The 16,752-nt window shown below is 40.3% G+C and overlaps 1 protein-coding gene across 7 annotated transcripts in view; it reads left to right on the top strand.

The window, feature by feature from the left end:
• SMOC1 (SPARC related modular calcium binding 1) overlaps positions 1-16,752 on the top strand; it is a 128,867-nt gene that overhangs the window by 78,845 nt on the left and 33,270 nt on the right. For 6 of the 7 annotated variants that reach the window (XM_077180285.1, XM_077180284.1, XM_077180282.1 and 3 more), the window contains 2 exons: positions 1,971-2,060; positions 6,942-7,022. In XM_077180285.1, the coding sequence (XP_077036400.1) occupies positions 1,971-2,060; positions 6,942-7,022 (171 nt within the window). The remainder of the gene's footprint in view (positions 1-1,970; positions 2,061-6,941; positions 7,023-16,752) is intronic. The other variant, XM_077180283.1, reaches the window with a different exon arrangement.

Below are 16,752 nucleotides of genomic sequence, written 5' to 3'. Positions count from 1 at the left end.
ATCAAGTGCTGTGGCTCAGATCCACTTCTAATTTTCCCCCATTGTTGGCTTCCAGGTTGCTGCTTTAAATCTGAAAAGCAATTCTGTGATTACTTGGTGCAGAAGCATTCATGAGAGCAATAAGAAACTTATTATTGCACTGGTCTTTTTTAAACACCAGGTCTCTTCCTATTTTGTATAACTTGAGAATTATTCACCTTTCTAGTTGTTCTATGAGTGTCTTCAGCAGTTTGGGGTTGGTTTCTCAATCTTTAAAGCCAGTCATGCTAATTACATTCTGTTCACTGCTTCATTTCATTGTAAAGTGCCATCCTAAATAAATAACAAGCCATAGCTGTGGCTCCTGTAGTCTTGCAAAAGCAGAGCAACCTATTCTAACATAAAAAGGGAAGATCAGTTATTTACTTCTATCCAAAGAGCCTTTAAAGGGCAAAACCTTCCTCCTTGTAATTTAAGAAGTATTCAGGATTTTTTAAAAATCCATTGCTCAAACTTTAAAAAAAATAAATACTGCTTATCCAGGTTACTGGTAATGCCCAATAACAGAAAAGCTCAGAACAAGAGCTGACTGAGGAATGGTAAGTATTTTTTCTTCCAAGTATTTTTTGTTACACTTGTAGTTTAGCATAAAACCAAATGCAGTGATGAAGAGGAACATGACAACAGGGTGTCTCTCTCATTTCTGTCAATGTCCTTTACTTAAGTGGATCTCTGAGGTTGAAATGGAATTATCAGCATGTTTTTGTTTTCTGTGAACTAGACTACTTTGTGTGGAAATGCATAAAATAAATTAACTGTGGAAGAGGTATTCAAGCTTCTCCTAAAAAAACTGCAAATACAGGTATGGGTGGAAAAAGTCTACAAGCTTCTGTTTTCCATCTCTGCCCTTCCCTTCCTCTTCCAATGGTCTATTACTTTTGTAAATGGAGCGGATATAAGAGAAGGCTAAGGGCAGTTATTGCTTCCTCTAGGAAGGACTGTCCCATATATGTTTCCTCCAAAGAGTGTTTGCCCTGTGCATCTGATGGTCATGGAGATAGAGGCAAGCCTGGCTTTTCTGGCATGGACTCCTCTCTCCAACAGATGTTCACTGTGCTACTTTGCATTTGAGGGTGCTGCCCACTTTGCTGCTTAGTGTCTTTCTTGCCAATAACATATGCAAAGAATAGTTACTAGAAATTGAAGGTTTTAAGTCACTGTATTTCCAACAGGAAAAAAGCACAATTCTAGGTGTAGTAGGCTGACCCTGGCTAGAAGCTAGGCACCCACCAAAGCTGCTCTGTCACTCTGCTCTGCAACTGGATAGGGGAGAAAATGTATCAAAAGTTTGTGAGATAAGGTCCAGGAGAGATCACTCACCAAATACTGTCATGGGCAACACAGACTCAACTAAACCTAAACCTAATGTAAGAGAAATTATTGTTCCACAATTTTCCATTGGAAGACATTGCCACCACATTGCAATTAGAGAACACCTTGATGCAGAGATTGTGAATAAAAAAGATTTGCTATTGACCATCCCATTCTAACACCTCTGCAGTAAATACTGGTGCCAGTTCTACACAGGTAAGTTTCAGAAGAATTTTTCTTTTGAGTAAAAGGAGTGAGGAAAAAAAAAAAAAAAGACACAATAGGACAGAAATCTCCAGAACCTTTGCTGTCTCAGGAAATGGCCTGAGTAGCGTAAAACTTAGTGTAAAACTAAACTGACCTGAAACTAAAAAGGCAATTAATTGCCTTCTGGGGAGACTATCAGGTGATAAACACCAGTGGTTTGAGGAGGGAGGGGGGAGGCTTTTTAAGTGTACCAAAAGGGCTTGATGCATATTTAATGTAAAATGTTACTGCTTTTAGCAATATGATTTTGTTCTGTCTGTCTTCTCTCTTTCCTGGACTTGGCCGGGCCATGTACAAATCCCAATCATTCAACAGTACTGGAGAGTAGATAGTATTTACCTCAATAATGGTAGTTTCTTTTCGATTCTTTCTAACCCTCAATTCAGATGATGGTTCGAAGCCAACGCCTACGATGGAAACCCAGCCTATTTTCGATGGAGAAGGTAAGAACATCCCTTAAAATAACAACAAAAAAAGCTACTTCTCTCTCCCTTTTCTCTAGGATTTATGGTTCAAATGCTTTCTATATCCTGCAAAGCAGACAAGCCAGTGAATCTCATAAATTATCAAAATTTTAGAGTGCCCTTGGGACCTCAGGCATTTTCTCTAATCCTTTTACATCCTCCCCACTTTTCTGGAATCTAGCAATAACACCAGTTGATCAGACTCTGGGTGTAATCTTGGAGGAAAAAGTGTGTCCCTGCAAGTAAAAAAAAGGTGCATCCAATCAGAAGAGGCCGCTTCCTTTAGACTGTCCTTACCCCCTTGCTATCTCCACTCAGATGATTCTAATACTGGGAGTTTCATAACCTCTGCAGTGTGTTAGAGCTTCACAAAAGGAAGGGTAATGCTAAACCACAGCATGTGAATGTTGACTTGGAAGAAAATTGCTGGGAGGTTTCTTTATTTAGCAAATGCTTTCATTGACGCACATACTATTTAAGCAAATGAAGTCATTGTCCTGGGCCCACTTTAATTCATGGCCCACCCAGGCAGTTTCCTTCTCAAATAGGCAATCTTGCAATTGTATTATTTTGGAGAGGGAATATCAGACCTTAGTCTATTGGAAGCCTTTAAACAAGGATAAAATGGCTGACATCACAGAGGGTTCAAGCCTTTTACACATACAAACATAAATACCAGTGGGAATAGTGCTCCTTTGGTAGTGAATAGGCCTTACAGAAGCTGCTTTTATCTTGAATATTGCTTGGAAGCAGTGCCTGTTTTCTACAGGTTTAAATCCACAACCATTATAGTGAAGCTATGGGCTGAAGTATGAAGCACTCCGTGACCCATCTGAAACTGTAGACCATAAGGCAGTGAGGGAAAGCCTATACGTTTTCATAGGGCACTGCTGTACTTCATGCCTTTTTTAAGCTGGATCAAAGGCAGAAATGGAGACTACTGAGCAAGAGCAGGAGCTACTTTTCTATTGATATTTCCTGCTTTCTTGTAGAAACGGGTGCTGTGGTGGGTTTTATTGTTGCTAAAATAAACATATTTAATGGCAAGATGCTGTAGTCCTATCACTTTGCATTTAGTGATCATAGATTTGTAACAATCTTCTTGTGAGCTTTAAGAAACAGTAAAGCTCTCAGAGAAAAAACACTCTCAAATAAACAAAGGAGACTGAAGCCATGCTGGCTTTCTCTTGTTTATATCAAAAGAGGGTTCCTTCTGGCAGTAAGCTGATATTGTATTAAATTACTGTTGGCAATCACAAACTTCTGACCTTAGAAGTTTTCCCCTGAGAGGGTACCCACAGATATTTAAAGGAAAGAATGTGCTAGTAGAATGCAGCAGTGAGGTGATGTGGTTAGTACAGCCTGGTCAGAAGCTCCTTCTAGGAGAGTTTAAACATTTTGGTCATTCAAATAGAAGTGGACAAAGTTCTTGAAGTGGTGTAGTGAACACACCTTTTCTGGTTCTTCTGGTGATGGCAGAATCTGAAAAAAGTGTTATCCTACCTTCCATGAAAAACATTTTCAATCAAAACTCTTCACATTGATTTATAGGTGAACTCCAGTCTAATAAATGGGCTTAGACTGAATGATGAAAGATTGGCTCTCAAAAACATTGCAATATATTATTCAAGACCTTATTTCCTAGACTTTGAGAGAGCATGACTAGTGCCATGGCCTCCTATTGTATTAGCAGTGTCCCTTATGACTCTGGAGAACAGACGGACAGGCAGGTAATCAGAGGATAATGATGAATAATCTCTTCTAAATTTGTGACTCTGTATTTTGTCATCTCTATTAGTAAAATAGGACTGAGTAGATTTCGGTGGTGGCTGTAAGAATAAACAATTAATGGTGTGATTCTTGGGGTGTCTTGTGCAGCACCAGGAGTTGGACTCTAATGGTTCTTGTGGGTCCCTTCCAGCTCAGGATATTTTAAAGATTTTAAAGTCCTGAGCAACCTGCTCTGTTCTTGGAGCTGACCCTGTCTGGAGCAGAAGGTTGGACCAGACACCTCAGGATGTCATCCTGAACAATCCCTTGATCCTATCTGAGCAAACATGTTGTGATACTTCACTAGAAGACTCTCGCAGTGGCTTGGGTAGGTCTTCCTGAGGAATGGCTTGTACTCGATATCTGACACAAATGACAGAAAAGAGCAAAACAGTTATCCATTCACCTGTCAGGTCTGAAATCTTCATAGATGTTCAAAGGCATTAAATTTCAGATCCCATTCCACTTCAGTGAATTTGAGAACTGATGGGTTCCTGTAAACCTATATATTCGAGGCCAGGCAGCCAGGGTGGAGCTGGTACCAACATGAATGAACAATAACCATGTAGGGTTTTTTTCATGTTTTGCCTTTGGTACCTTCCATACACAAGAGGCTGAATTTTTTCAAAGGGCATTACATACACTCAGCTGTCCCTGAAATGTGTGATAACTCTTGGACTTCAGCAACTCTAAGATGAAGATTCACCTTTCCCATGTTTTCATCTACATTAGAGGATAATGAAAATTCGCATTTCATGCATAAGTTCCCCTCCCACTCCCTACCATCTGCCCTGAGGGCATAACAGAGCAGTGCCAGAGATAATGTCAATCAGATAACTTAAATTCTCCCATCCAAGGTTTGAATCATAACACAGCCATCTCTCTAAAAATTATTTCATATTATTATAATGCAGATCTTAGAGATGTTTCTAGTGAATCTTTTTTTAGGACAAGATTCTCCTCTGCTGAAGAGTGTTTTATTAATGTCCTTGGTATAGTTTTAAAATGTTATACTCTCTCCTGAACTTCTAGGCTCTCTTATTTTGTTTTCACCATCTCTTTAGTTTCCATGTGCAAGGAGTAATAATTTCCTAAAGATATATTTTTTACACATCTCTTCTTTTTGGTAAACTTTGCCTCTTAATTCAAAGTGGGAATCCACTCTTTCCACAGATCTGTTGTTCAGAGGTGCCTGTAATCCAAAAAGATAGCCAGGTTACTTGGATTGAAAATACATTTTTATGGTAGATTCCAAGGAATTAATTTCCTTTTCTTTATATTTCTCTTTTTCACAGAATTGCTTTTTGTAGACCTTTCAGCCTCACTGAAAGATGTACACCATTGTATTTCTAAAGGCCTTCATCATTCTTCAGCATCTATTGACTTTGATTGTCCCTCATTTTTCAGCTGTAAACATACCTGGTCCATATGGTGCAGAGTCAGAGCTAAATTTCATCCCAGATTTAGGAGTTTAAGCCCCTTTTGGGGAGAACTACCTCAAATTAAACTTTGGGTAAGAACTAGGAAGGGGAGAAGCACACAAGTAGAAATAGTCATTAAACCAAAGCATGCAGGTGTATGTATTTATAGAAGCATATGATGGCTGAATGTTGATAAAATAGTGTAGTGAAACTAGCAGATAAGACAGTTTTTTGTATTCCAGCAGCAGTAAAAGTTTGTTTAACAGTGTTCAATCGATACTTCCTTGTGAAAAAAATGCCCTAAACACAATTACTATGATGCCTTCAATCAATGTGGCTGAAAATATTTAGGAAGGAGAAATTAATTTTCTTTTTTTTCCCCATGTTCTTTTAATTTATAATCAGTTTCTCTTTACTCAGCCAGCTTCTCCCTTTGCTGAGCAGATCCATGTAAATGTCAAAAAGGAAGCAAGAAAACTCCTGTGAAAAGTTCTTAGAGGAAGTGGAAACTGAATTTTTTTTCAGAAAGTATCAGTCCTGAAAATGTCACATGAGGTGCTCTAGCCCATGATAGCAAGTACTGCTTTGCTCAGTTCTAATCAAATGCTGAGGTTATGTAATTTCTGTGGCTTAAGGCAGGTTCAGATATGTTTTGAAGTTGATTATAACACCTCAGAGGAGGTGCTCTAAGCACTTTTTTTCCAAAATTTATGTTTGAATGTCTTGGTTAGTGCATCAGACATGCTTTTCTAACCAAAACCTATTTCTTTAACAGACTTCCTTTCAAGTCTTTCCAGAAATATCTTCATGTCTCTGCCTATTTATTTCAGATTTTGTTGTTGCTTGTTTTAGGGAACTGACTGGGGCCAGACCTTCTTGGGCTGTTAAAACAATATTTAAGGTCTGAATTGACTGTTTAAAATCTGGATTTCTGGGGGAAATAGCATATACTATGGCACCCAATGCAGTGTTTGTGATCTCTGAGTCTTGAGGAAAAAGGCTTTTTGAGAATTTAGGAAGTGGGGATTAGAGGGAGGAAAGAAAGAGTTTTGCCAGCAGAGATATACTTTCTGAAACAGGAAGATAATGAGAGATACCTTGTGGAAGATTTACAAATGGTGGTTCATAAGAGTTGGAAGACCTCACCAGGGGATGAACCTGTCGGTACAAAGATGATAGATTTGCTATGGCATGATTGTGGCTAACATCTTGTTTTCTATGAAGAGAGACTGAGAGAGTTGAGGTTGTTCAGAAGACACCTTCTAGCACCTTCCAGTCCCTGAAGCCAGCCTACAAGAGAGCTGGAGAGGGGCTTTTTACAAGAGCATGTAGTGACAGGATAAGGGGGAACAGCTTTGAACTGAAAGAGAGTTGGTTTGGATTAGGTATGAGGGAAAAACCTCTTTACTGTGGGGTGGTCAGGCACTGGAACAGGTTGCCCTGAGAAGCTGTGGCTGCCCCATCATTGGAAGTATTCAAGACCCGGTTGGATGGGGCTTGGAGCAACCTGGTCTAGTGGAAGCTGTCCCTACCCGTGGCAGGGGGGTTAGAATAAGATGTTCTTTAAGGTCCCTTCCAGCCCAAACCATTCAGTGATTCTGAGTAACTAGCATGTGTAATTTTACTAGTTGCTGCAGTTTCTTTAAGGCTGTTATTTTTATTCTTTCAGAAATCACAGCACCCACCCTTTGGATTAAACACTTGGTCATCAAAGATTCCAAAATGAACAGCTCTAATATAAGGAATTCAGGTAAGGTTCCATCTAAAAAAATTATTGTTTTAACTAGTCTGCCGCTCCTCACATCTGTTTTGTTTCATTCTTTCTTCATTGTAGCTATCAAGCTCCTAGGGTTACTTGCAGCCCAGGCTACAAAGTAATTTCAGATAAGGTCCTTTATTGTGGCCAAGGGGCCATAATCAATGTGTGATGAAGCATGTTTGTTTCCACAAACCGTAACTGGGGAATCTCTTAATTTCTTAATCTGTTAATTCATTTTAGTCATCTGTCATCTTTATTCTGTTTGCTGTTCAGCATGGATATATGAACTGAGGCATTTGGCTAAAAAATCTGGGCTGTTGTTTTGGTCTAAGCAGTTGCAAAAAATACAAAAAGGGGCTTTTTTGCTAGTGAATTCAAGGTTCTTCTCTGCAGGGGATATTTTTTGATAGAGAAATGAGCAGATTATTTCACAACTGAAGGTGGTTTAATTGTGTGTGAGCCTACAAAAATGTTGAGATTGTTTTGTGGGTAGTGGAGTGGATGGGGGAAGACCAAAGCCTAAAAAACATCAAAGAAGCGATCATGAACATGAGCGGGAAAAGGGGAAGAAGGAAGACATGAAGTCAGAGTGTAAAATTTGAGATTGGAAATTAATATGTGAATATCAGCATCCTTCTTTAAGGGTGTCTTTCAGGGGAGAGCAAACACAGCTTCTGGTTTTTGTCAGCTGCTGGGACAACCAGCAACTGGCAGTATAATTGAAGGTGACAGTGTAATATTAAAATCCTTTATAATGGGTCCTACCTATCTTGGAAACCAACTTTCCTTCTAATACAGAAAACCTCATAGCTGTAATGGAAAGAAGAGTGAATGCTAAGGGGTTGCAAAGGGACTTGGGAGTAGGAGGGTCTGTCTTCCACCCTTTCTTGGTCTGACAGAGCCGAAGTAGGCTGGCTTTCATGTTGTAAAGGCAATCACTTTGATTGTTTAGTCAAGAAGCTGCCTGATGTGAACTGGAATTTTGTCCACAGAAGGGTTCCTTGTGTGACTTTGCTTTTGCTCACTTTTTTCAATTGTTTCTGATGTCAGTTCTGTTACTTAAACAAAATTATTGTGACTGCATGCTACAAATGAGAAATGATCATGTGGAAAATTCAAGAGCTGTGTAAAAGGTGGTTTATACAGCAAGCTAAAAGGAGACATGTGGTTCATCTGACTCAGCCTTACTGATTGCTCTGATGCTCACTTACTGTAGGGTCTCATTAAAAGACTGAGTTGCCAACTTTTATCCCCAAATTTCCCCACTGGGCCATACAGATACACATCCATTTCAGTTTCTTACAAATTATTAAGAAATGCTGCCTAGAGCTATGGTTTAGGTGTTATAAAGTGTGGGCTACTTCAGCCTTTTTCTTTCAAAAAGTGAAGCCTAGTCACCCTGTTTGGTATCTTTCATTCTTTTCATCCCTTGTAATATATGTTAAAGGCAATGTACAGTAGGTAGATCAAACTGCAGAGAACTGGGGGGGATAATTATCATTTAGAATCATGTTTCTTCAAGTGTCTTCGAGTCTATCTTGGCTGTAGATGATGAAACAGCTGTCATGAAATGGGCATGCAAAACTGGGGGATGTTTTTAATTGCCTTTGGCCCAACTTGAAATGCTAATGCTTAGCACATTTCCATTTTTAAAATTTATTTTTAGAGGGTTAGGATAAATTTTGCTAGCACAAGATTTAGATTCTTCAGTTTGTTGTTGCCTCAGCTGTATTGTCTATCCAAGCTTACACTTACAGTCTTGGAGCAGATATACCCTTGTATGCTTTTGCAGCAGTTTAATTGGAATCATTGAAATTGGAAGTGAGAAAAAAGAGTAAAGACCTGGTAGGTTATCTAATCTACTGCCTTAGGGCTAGTGAATGTTTATACTGTAACGAGAGCAGCATTTTCTACTGTACCATAAATGCCTTAGATAATAAAGATTTTATTTCTCCCCAACGGAAATTGCTCTGCTCTCTGAATTCAATCTCAGATTTTTTTTTCTTTTTGTAATATCCAGCATAACTCTTCTTTTACTTCCTATTCCTTGGAGTTTGTATAGTGAAACACTTAGCTCTGATCTCTCTTCTCCCTGTGGTGATTATCTGGCCCTGTCCTTTTCCGATACTGCTGTCAAAGGATGTGTGCTGTTCTCTAATCAGCACTGTCACTGGACATCTTGGAAAGCAAGCACCATTGCTATGTCAACCATGAGGAGAATTTCAGAATTGCTATATGGAGTCAAATAGACTCTTTAGCTTGCTGTCATTGTCTCTGGTCGGTGTTAGGTGAGCCACCCACTAGGCAGCTGAGCATTGCAGAGCTGGTGGCACCCCATGTAATACATGCTGCCTGTATCCTGTGAGTGCTGCATTTGAAATCTGAGTATTCCATCTTCTGTTTAGTGTTGACAAACAGAAGAGGTTCTTCTGAAACTGATCTCTTTTTTTGGAGCACTTACATTTTGTTTGGCATGTGTAAATCCTAATTAAGCTAGGAATCAGGAAAAGCAGAATGACTCCAGCCTGGTGATTAGAGCACTTGACTGAGAATCTATATGTCTCCAGGCATTTTGCCAATGAGTTTTTCTGTGCTCAGTAAAAGAGCATTGCTAGGAGGGATTGCTAGTGCTGTTACCCCAGCCCACCTTAAAGAATTAAATGGCACCCTTTTCTCAGGAGTGTGAGATGCAGGTTCAAACCTTCTCAGCCAGAGGCAGGAACCAAAATATGAACATCTGGACTGTTGCACAGCAGAAAAGTTGGTTTTTCTGCACTTAAAAACTACATTTTCTATCTGTATGAATCCTGCAAGTACCAAATTTTTCTTTCTGGGGCAAGTGAAAGGTCTAGATCAACACAATATTGTTGTGGCAAGATGACAAAAATATTTTTTGCTGCTTCTCCCCTTTCCCAAACACGCACATCCACATGTGCATGTACATGGACACCTTAAGCTAACCAAGACAGTTACCTGGTTACTGCTCTCTGTAATGTGTTGTTTTAATACTGCCAGGGCAGGAGGTGATTCAGGTGGGGTTCTTGCAATGGCTGTTCTCTAATCAGCATGGCTAGCAACTTTTTCATTCTACTTTTACTGTTATGGCCTCTTTCCCTCACCCCCAGCCTATTTCACCCTGAAACAATTAAAGTGATTATTTTTTCTTAAGTTCTTAATCTAGGGAAGCATTTGATAATGTTTTCCACTTCCAAGAAATCTAATGGCTGCTTGGTTAGGAGCACCCCATCTCCACTGAGGAATCCAGGGATTTTCCTCACTTCAAGAGTTGGGTTATCTCCAAATTCATTTGTGCTACTTAGTGATTTGGTTTTAGTTAGCAAGAGTTTCCAGCCTGTATCCAGCTTACCGTGACAACCTTTAAGAAAACCACAGAATGATGTAATGAGCCCCTGCATGGAAAAATAAACAGCTCTGGAGAAACCAGCAGTAGCAGCCTCAAGTAAATATTCTTCAGTCACTGGGGTTTTGAAAATGACGTTATTTGAAAGGAAGAATGAGTAATATATTAAGGTTAGCAGCTGAAAACAGGTTTCTCTGTGCTGTGCCTAGTTCAAAAAAAAAAGAAAAAAACCCCAAAAAAGCCCATAGCTGTTTGTTTCAAAATCTTGCTTGGTGAAGGGGGACCAATTCCATGTGGCCTGTTCTGTTCAGCTCTGGCACCCAGGCATTGTGCTGGCATATCCTGATAGCCTTCCAGTGATAGATCTTCCTCCTGTCAGGAGCTCTTAGTGGACAGAGTATAACTGAATGAGCTTTGAGAACAATAATGGTGGCATTCACATTTCTTTCTCTTAATTGAGTCAACTTGAAGCCCAAACTTTAGGGCTTTTCAAAGGGGGAAACAACTTGAAAACTTCACATCTGTATGTATTCCCCCCTCCACCTGAAAGGGAGTCTCTTAATTCTTGGGTGCAGTTTGTCTCCAGAGATTTGCACAGTGAAGTGGGATGTGATTATATCAAGTGTTATTACCAGGACCTGAGTTCTTTGGTTTGTCTGTGTTCCTTAAGGTGTCTTTTTTCCCACTTGCAGGAAAAAAAAAACATAAGAAAACATCCATGGCACCCCCAAAAACATTCTCTCTAGTGCTCAGTTTGGAAGTTACACCATTTTCCTGCATGCCTTTCTTATTGACCAGGGGTAGTAACTGCCCCAGGGGCTAATGTACTCATGGGGCAGTTCCCTTATCCATATGGAGGCTTTCTGCAATCACATACATGAAAAAGGAGTCTGCTTGAAACCATATTGCAAATCTGTGTAGTTCCTCTTGATCAGGTGAGATGAACATGTAATGAGACAGAGCTTGAGAAGGAATCTCTTTTCAAGTTTTAGTGGGATACCCCAAAAATAGCCAAGGTTAGACAAGAGTTTAATTCGTTATTAGAACTTTCCTTTTCAGAAGTGAGGATAAACAGAAAGAGCTTGAATGCCTATATTATTTTCTAGAGTGGGGAGACCTTGCATCTAACTTGAATGTACAGTTATCTGGAGTTGGAGCAAATTTCTTCATGCCTTGGAGATGTGGAATACTGCAGAGAACAGAGAGCCACAGGTAGATTCACATGAGGTTCTTAAAAAACAAATCAATCTTATTAATGGGGGTAATTCCACACTTGTCTTTATCCTGGCTTCTCAGCCTTATTCCTTAGGTGTCTTGTCCTACTCTTGGTGCACAGCACTTTCCACCTCGTTATTTAAAGACATGAGACCACGGACTTCTGCTGCTGCTGCTTTTTTCCTATTTTCCATTATTACTAAACTAGTTGTGTTAGTTTGAAACTGGCTGTCTCTCTCTTAATGCCAGTTCTGTTAATGTTACTGTCCAAATGTCTAATACAGGATTGTAGGCTCTTCCCCAAAATCTGTGGCTGGTTAGTGTTACTCAGGATACTGAGGAAAGGAGATAGCTATTACTTTGTCAGGAGAGTAGGTTGGTTTTAAAGGGGCTATAGTCAGGAATAATTGTGCTCTAGGGACGTCTGAATAAGATGTTTTGGTGGCATTTGAATTGGAGAATTTTGTTGCCTATGGATGACATTCTAATGCTGTCTGCAGTCCTCCTTGGTAAGTGTTTTTGTGCTTCTGTCTCCTCTGGGCTATAACACCTGGGATTAGTTAAAGACTTTTTAATTTCTCCCCAGCTGAAAAGGAAAAAAGTGTCATTGATGGTGTTAGGAACAAGAGTTCATAGGAGGGAACCAGTGTGTCAGAAAGCTTTTGTCTTTTCTACTGTCCTCTTTTAATGTATCCTTCTTGGTTCTTTTCCTGCATCTTGAGCCAGTACCTCCCAACACAGTGCTCCTCTAACCTGTCAAAGCTATTGGGCTAAAAGTCTGTGACTGTTATCCCATCTGCCACAACTATTTATCTTCAGACTTTTGCATTAGTCCTCCCAGCCCTTCTTTTGGTGAGGATTTGTTTTGGTTTTGTTTTGAATTAATTTTAGTTTAGATTCTGGCTTGATACCAAATAAAGTAATTTCAAGAGAAGCTCCTCTTGAGTATGAAATGAAAACTTACTAATTCAATTACATTTTCACAACAAATATATATGCTTTTATTTGCTGAGTTCCTGTTTCCTTGCAAACCAAAATGTGATGTTTCTTCCTTACTTATTATCCCTCCCTTCCCTCTGACTCCATCTGTGGTGCAGGCATCCTTTCCTGTCTTGGCTGCTGCTTGGGAGGCCTCTGTCTCTTATTCCTTCTGGAAGTTCTGAGAAGGATGATATGTGTGATGCCCAAGGGTGATTCTCCCGCAGTCTCAGTGTGACAGGTGCGTGTGGTGAAGAAGGGAGTATGTAGGAGAGAGCAGGAGCAGGGGGAATGGAAGAATCTAGGACCAGGACCCTTCCCAGACAGCCAGCAGACAAAGTCATAAATAACATGCCATTGGGGACCAGTTAATCTGCTCTATGAAAAGGTGCAAAGTATACAAGTGGGAAAAATAACATTGTATAATAATCAGCATGCAACCATAGGTGTTAAACCATATGCAGCTAGGCAAATAAATGAAGCTCCCCCTGAGAGCTGTGCGATAAATCATTCCTAAAGAATTCAGTCACTCCCCCCTCCTTATCCCCCAAAGAAAGAAAATGAATTACTTTAGATGTGGAGTCATAACTACTACTCTGCAGCTGCCAGTTAAGGCAAGTGGACAAGGAGCAGTAGGAGAAGGGGCAAAGATATAAGAAGCTGGGGTAAAAAGGGAAATAGAAAACAGCACTGCTTTTTAAACCACTGGGGATTTGGTGGGGAAGGGAAAGGAAATCAACTCCAACAGCAGGCATTACCTGAACATACAGACACAAACTGAGAGTGGTCAACTTTTGTGGAGTTTGTTTTGCTTTTTAGCAGAAGCCGGTTCAGATTGAAGGGGCTGCACTGATTTGCTGAAGTAATTCCTTAGCAGCACAGTCTCCTTGCTGTTTGTAATAGCAGCATTCAGCACAGGCTCCTTTGTGCATCTGCACTTCAGACAGCCATTTCAATGTATGCTGATGCCTGCAGAAAGGCTGCACATATTGACTCACCTTCCCACCTCTCTTGAAATGTTCCTGTCAAATTCACCACATTTCTGAGGTACCACAATTAAGGAGGAGCTGTTTCAAGGTAACTGTCATTGCTAGCTCCTAGATAACCTCTGGAAAATGTTTAGACCTAGGTAGGCTTCTCCTGAAACCAAAAGCCCTGGTGGGGTTTGCAAGTGACAAGTGAAGAAAAAGAGGCAAGTGAAGAAAAAAAAGGGTTCAAAGCACAGGTCATTGTATCCCTATGAGCATCTGCTGCCCACAGAGTTGTCCAAGAAGGCCATGAATATTGCCTAGTACAGCATAAGGCTGTGAAGGAGAAGAGCTGCATTCCAAAACTTTGGAAAACCCTACCCCTCTATGGGGATGTCTGTTGGACATCCATCTCATGACACTGATGAAGTGGGAGCAGTTTCTCTGTGCCATGGCTGATGTCTGAATCCTGTGTTACATCACTGAACTTCCAAAGCCTGCATACTCTGTGCAGAGAATTCTACAGCTGACTCTAGGTAAATATCCAAAAGTGACTGCTAGCTTCCTGTCAGAGGCAATTCCCTCTGCCTCCTTGTAAAGTGTAAAATACTACAGGAAAAAGCTGCTCTGTCACTGCATGAAAAGGCTCATCACTCTGTAAACCTGTCTTTCTTGCCTTTTGTTCCTCACCAATAGTAGCATTAAATATAATGTTGCTGTAGGTAGGAAGACCAGTCTGAACCACTTTTTACCTGCCTGTGACAGTTTTCAAAGACTTTCTGTTTGGTGTCCTATAATTGCAGAGTAACAATACTGTAAAAATAGTGTGCTTGTATACTCTAGCTAGAAGAGTTAGGCAAGTTTTTCAATAATTGCTGTACTAGTTGTTCCAAGGACTATTAAAAACAGGTGTGGAAGTGAAAAAAGTTTCCCAGTAATGCTAAAGCTCCAGTGGAAACATCTACTTTTTTTGTTTTATTGAACAGAATTCCTCAGTGTGGAAAGAGTGCAGTGAAAAAGGAGTATAGGGAAAATGAATGTGTTCAGAGACAGGTGGCTTGTGTCAAAGCTAGGTACTCCACAAGCTCACAGTGCTTAGAAACTACATGAAATGGAAAAGAGGCATTAGGGAAGAAAAAACACAGACTGTGTAGCTTTGTCTCAAAATGACAAGGGCAGTGTCTAAGGTTGAAAGTTTTTTCTACTGCTGAGGAGCCATTCTGACGTCAAGAAGTGAAGAGGCTGTGTTTTGATGCCAAACTCTCTCTGCTCGGACTATGGAAGCTGCTGTCATTGTGAAGGTACTGCACAGATACAGCTGTCATAAAGGTTATGGAGGCCAGGTGCATTAGAGGGGATCAGACCCCAAAATCTGGAAATTTAAACCAGATCAAATATTTTCAAGATTTTAGTCTGTGTTAGCAAAAAGGTTGCCTCAACCATTGAGGATCTGCTGGAGCTTCTCAGCCTGTAAGAGGAGAGAAAAAAAGACCTGAAGACATTTATGTGCTTTTCTCTCCCTGTTTTAAGCCAGGGTCATATCCAAATAATAGCAGCTCTGACATGTGTAACCTTTTCCTAATCTGGCAACAGAGATCCCACTGCCTCTTCCAATGAATGAACAGTTAATCATCAGGGCTTTTTTACATCAGACCTAAATAGTCTTTCTCCAAGTAAGCCGTCTGCTACTTGAACTACCCATGGGGAAGGAAAAAAAATATCTATAGTATCTTTTTTTTTCCTTATAAAACAGCTTTTATGTCTCAGAAGACTGAATGTCATCCTTAGACTAAACAAATTGAATTCTTTTAGCCTTCTCTCATAGATCAAGTTTCATAGACCTTTGCCTGTTCCCCTTGCTCTCCCATGCCCTCTTGCCAAACAGTCCTCCTGTCCCTCAGTGCCCAGTGCTTGTACACAGGGCTGATATAAGGATCACCAGTACTTAAAGCCCATTCCTTATATGAAGCCCCCATCATTACACTCCATGGCTGGACTTACCTGTTTTGATTCTTTTTGTTGTTGTTTGCAATGTCATGACTTTTTTTGTGGTCTACCTAAGCTGCTGACCATTTTTTCCAAGTCTCACTGTCTCGCCAGTAATCTCCTCCCCATGCGCTGGATTTCTTCTTGCTGGTTGTTATGGTTTGTACTTGTAAGTTGTGATTACACTGATTTAAAACCATTTATCAATATGACTTTGAATTCCTTCCTGAAGTTCAATCTGTTCCATTGGAGTGGTCATTTAATTTGATACAAGTCTCATGATAGCTTTCAGAATAGAGAACTTCTGAGACCTCTTGTCTTGGAGAGCATCTTTTTCTTAACCTGCTGTGTTAGGTGGCTATCTCATAGTAATTGTATGTAGCTTGCATTTTCCTCATTTGGTTATGAGAATGACACAACTTAAAATATGCTCTAATGAACCAGAATTTTGTCAGAGCTCTAATGCATTGTTTATGAACATGAAATAATTCTCAGGTTTTTTTCCAGGATGTATTGTTCTTTTTCTGCCATCCTTCAGCCAGTCTGGCTATAACTCTGGGAGGGCTAGGACTGTGTGACTGACTGCTTGTGAGATGGGATGGTATAAAGAGTATAAGGCCTGCTTGAAAAGCAGTTCAGTTAGAATTGCAAGGACAGGTAGCTTTCAACTGACAGGTTTCAAGATGTGCAAGTGTGTATCTTTATTCCTGTGTGAGTTGGGAACCCTGTGGAGCACACTCTTTTCTTTGCTGGGCAGGGCACAATGCCCACAGGTTCTGCAAAAGGAGCATAAATTGTGCATCAGAAAGTCCCTCACTAAGTTTGCTCTAATCTGTGAGATGGTGCTTCCTTCAGCCAGTCCTCCTTTTTGCAAGCTAGAGGGTAGATATTGAATAGACTTCTCATATAACACTGGTAGGAATGCAGTGCAGCCTTATCTCCTAGAGCAGAAGGAAAATGGCAGGGGAAGCATGTGTTCCTGGATAGCTGAAGTTTAATGAGCCACTTGGAATAATGCATTTTTGAAAATTATAACCCACCTGTTAAACCTTTGCATTGTTCAGCACTGGAACATGAACCATCTGCTTCCTCTGTAGCCTGTGCCTTGAGAAATGAAATGGAGTGAGTACCAAGGTAAAGCAAAGGCTGCTCAACTGGTACAGTATGGGAACACCTGCAAGGTTTGTTTTCTTTTTACCTTCATGTTAGCCAG

Source organism: Agelaius phoeniceus, chromosome 6 (assembly GCF_051311805.1).
Source record: "Agelaius phoeniceus isolate bAgePho1 chromosome 6, bAgePho1.hap1, whole genome shotgun sequence".
NCBI classification, from domain to species: Eukaryota; Metazoa; Chordata; class Aves; order Passeriformes; family Icteridae; genus Agelaius; species Agelaius phoeniceus.
The sequence above is the reverse complement of the archived record's forward strand: the minus strand, read 5'-3'. Positions and strand labels throughout refer to the sequence as shown.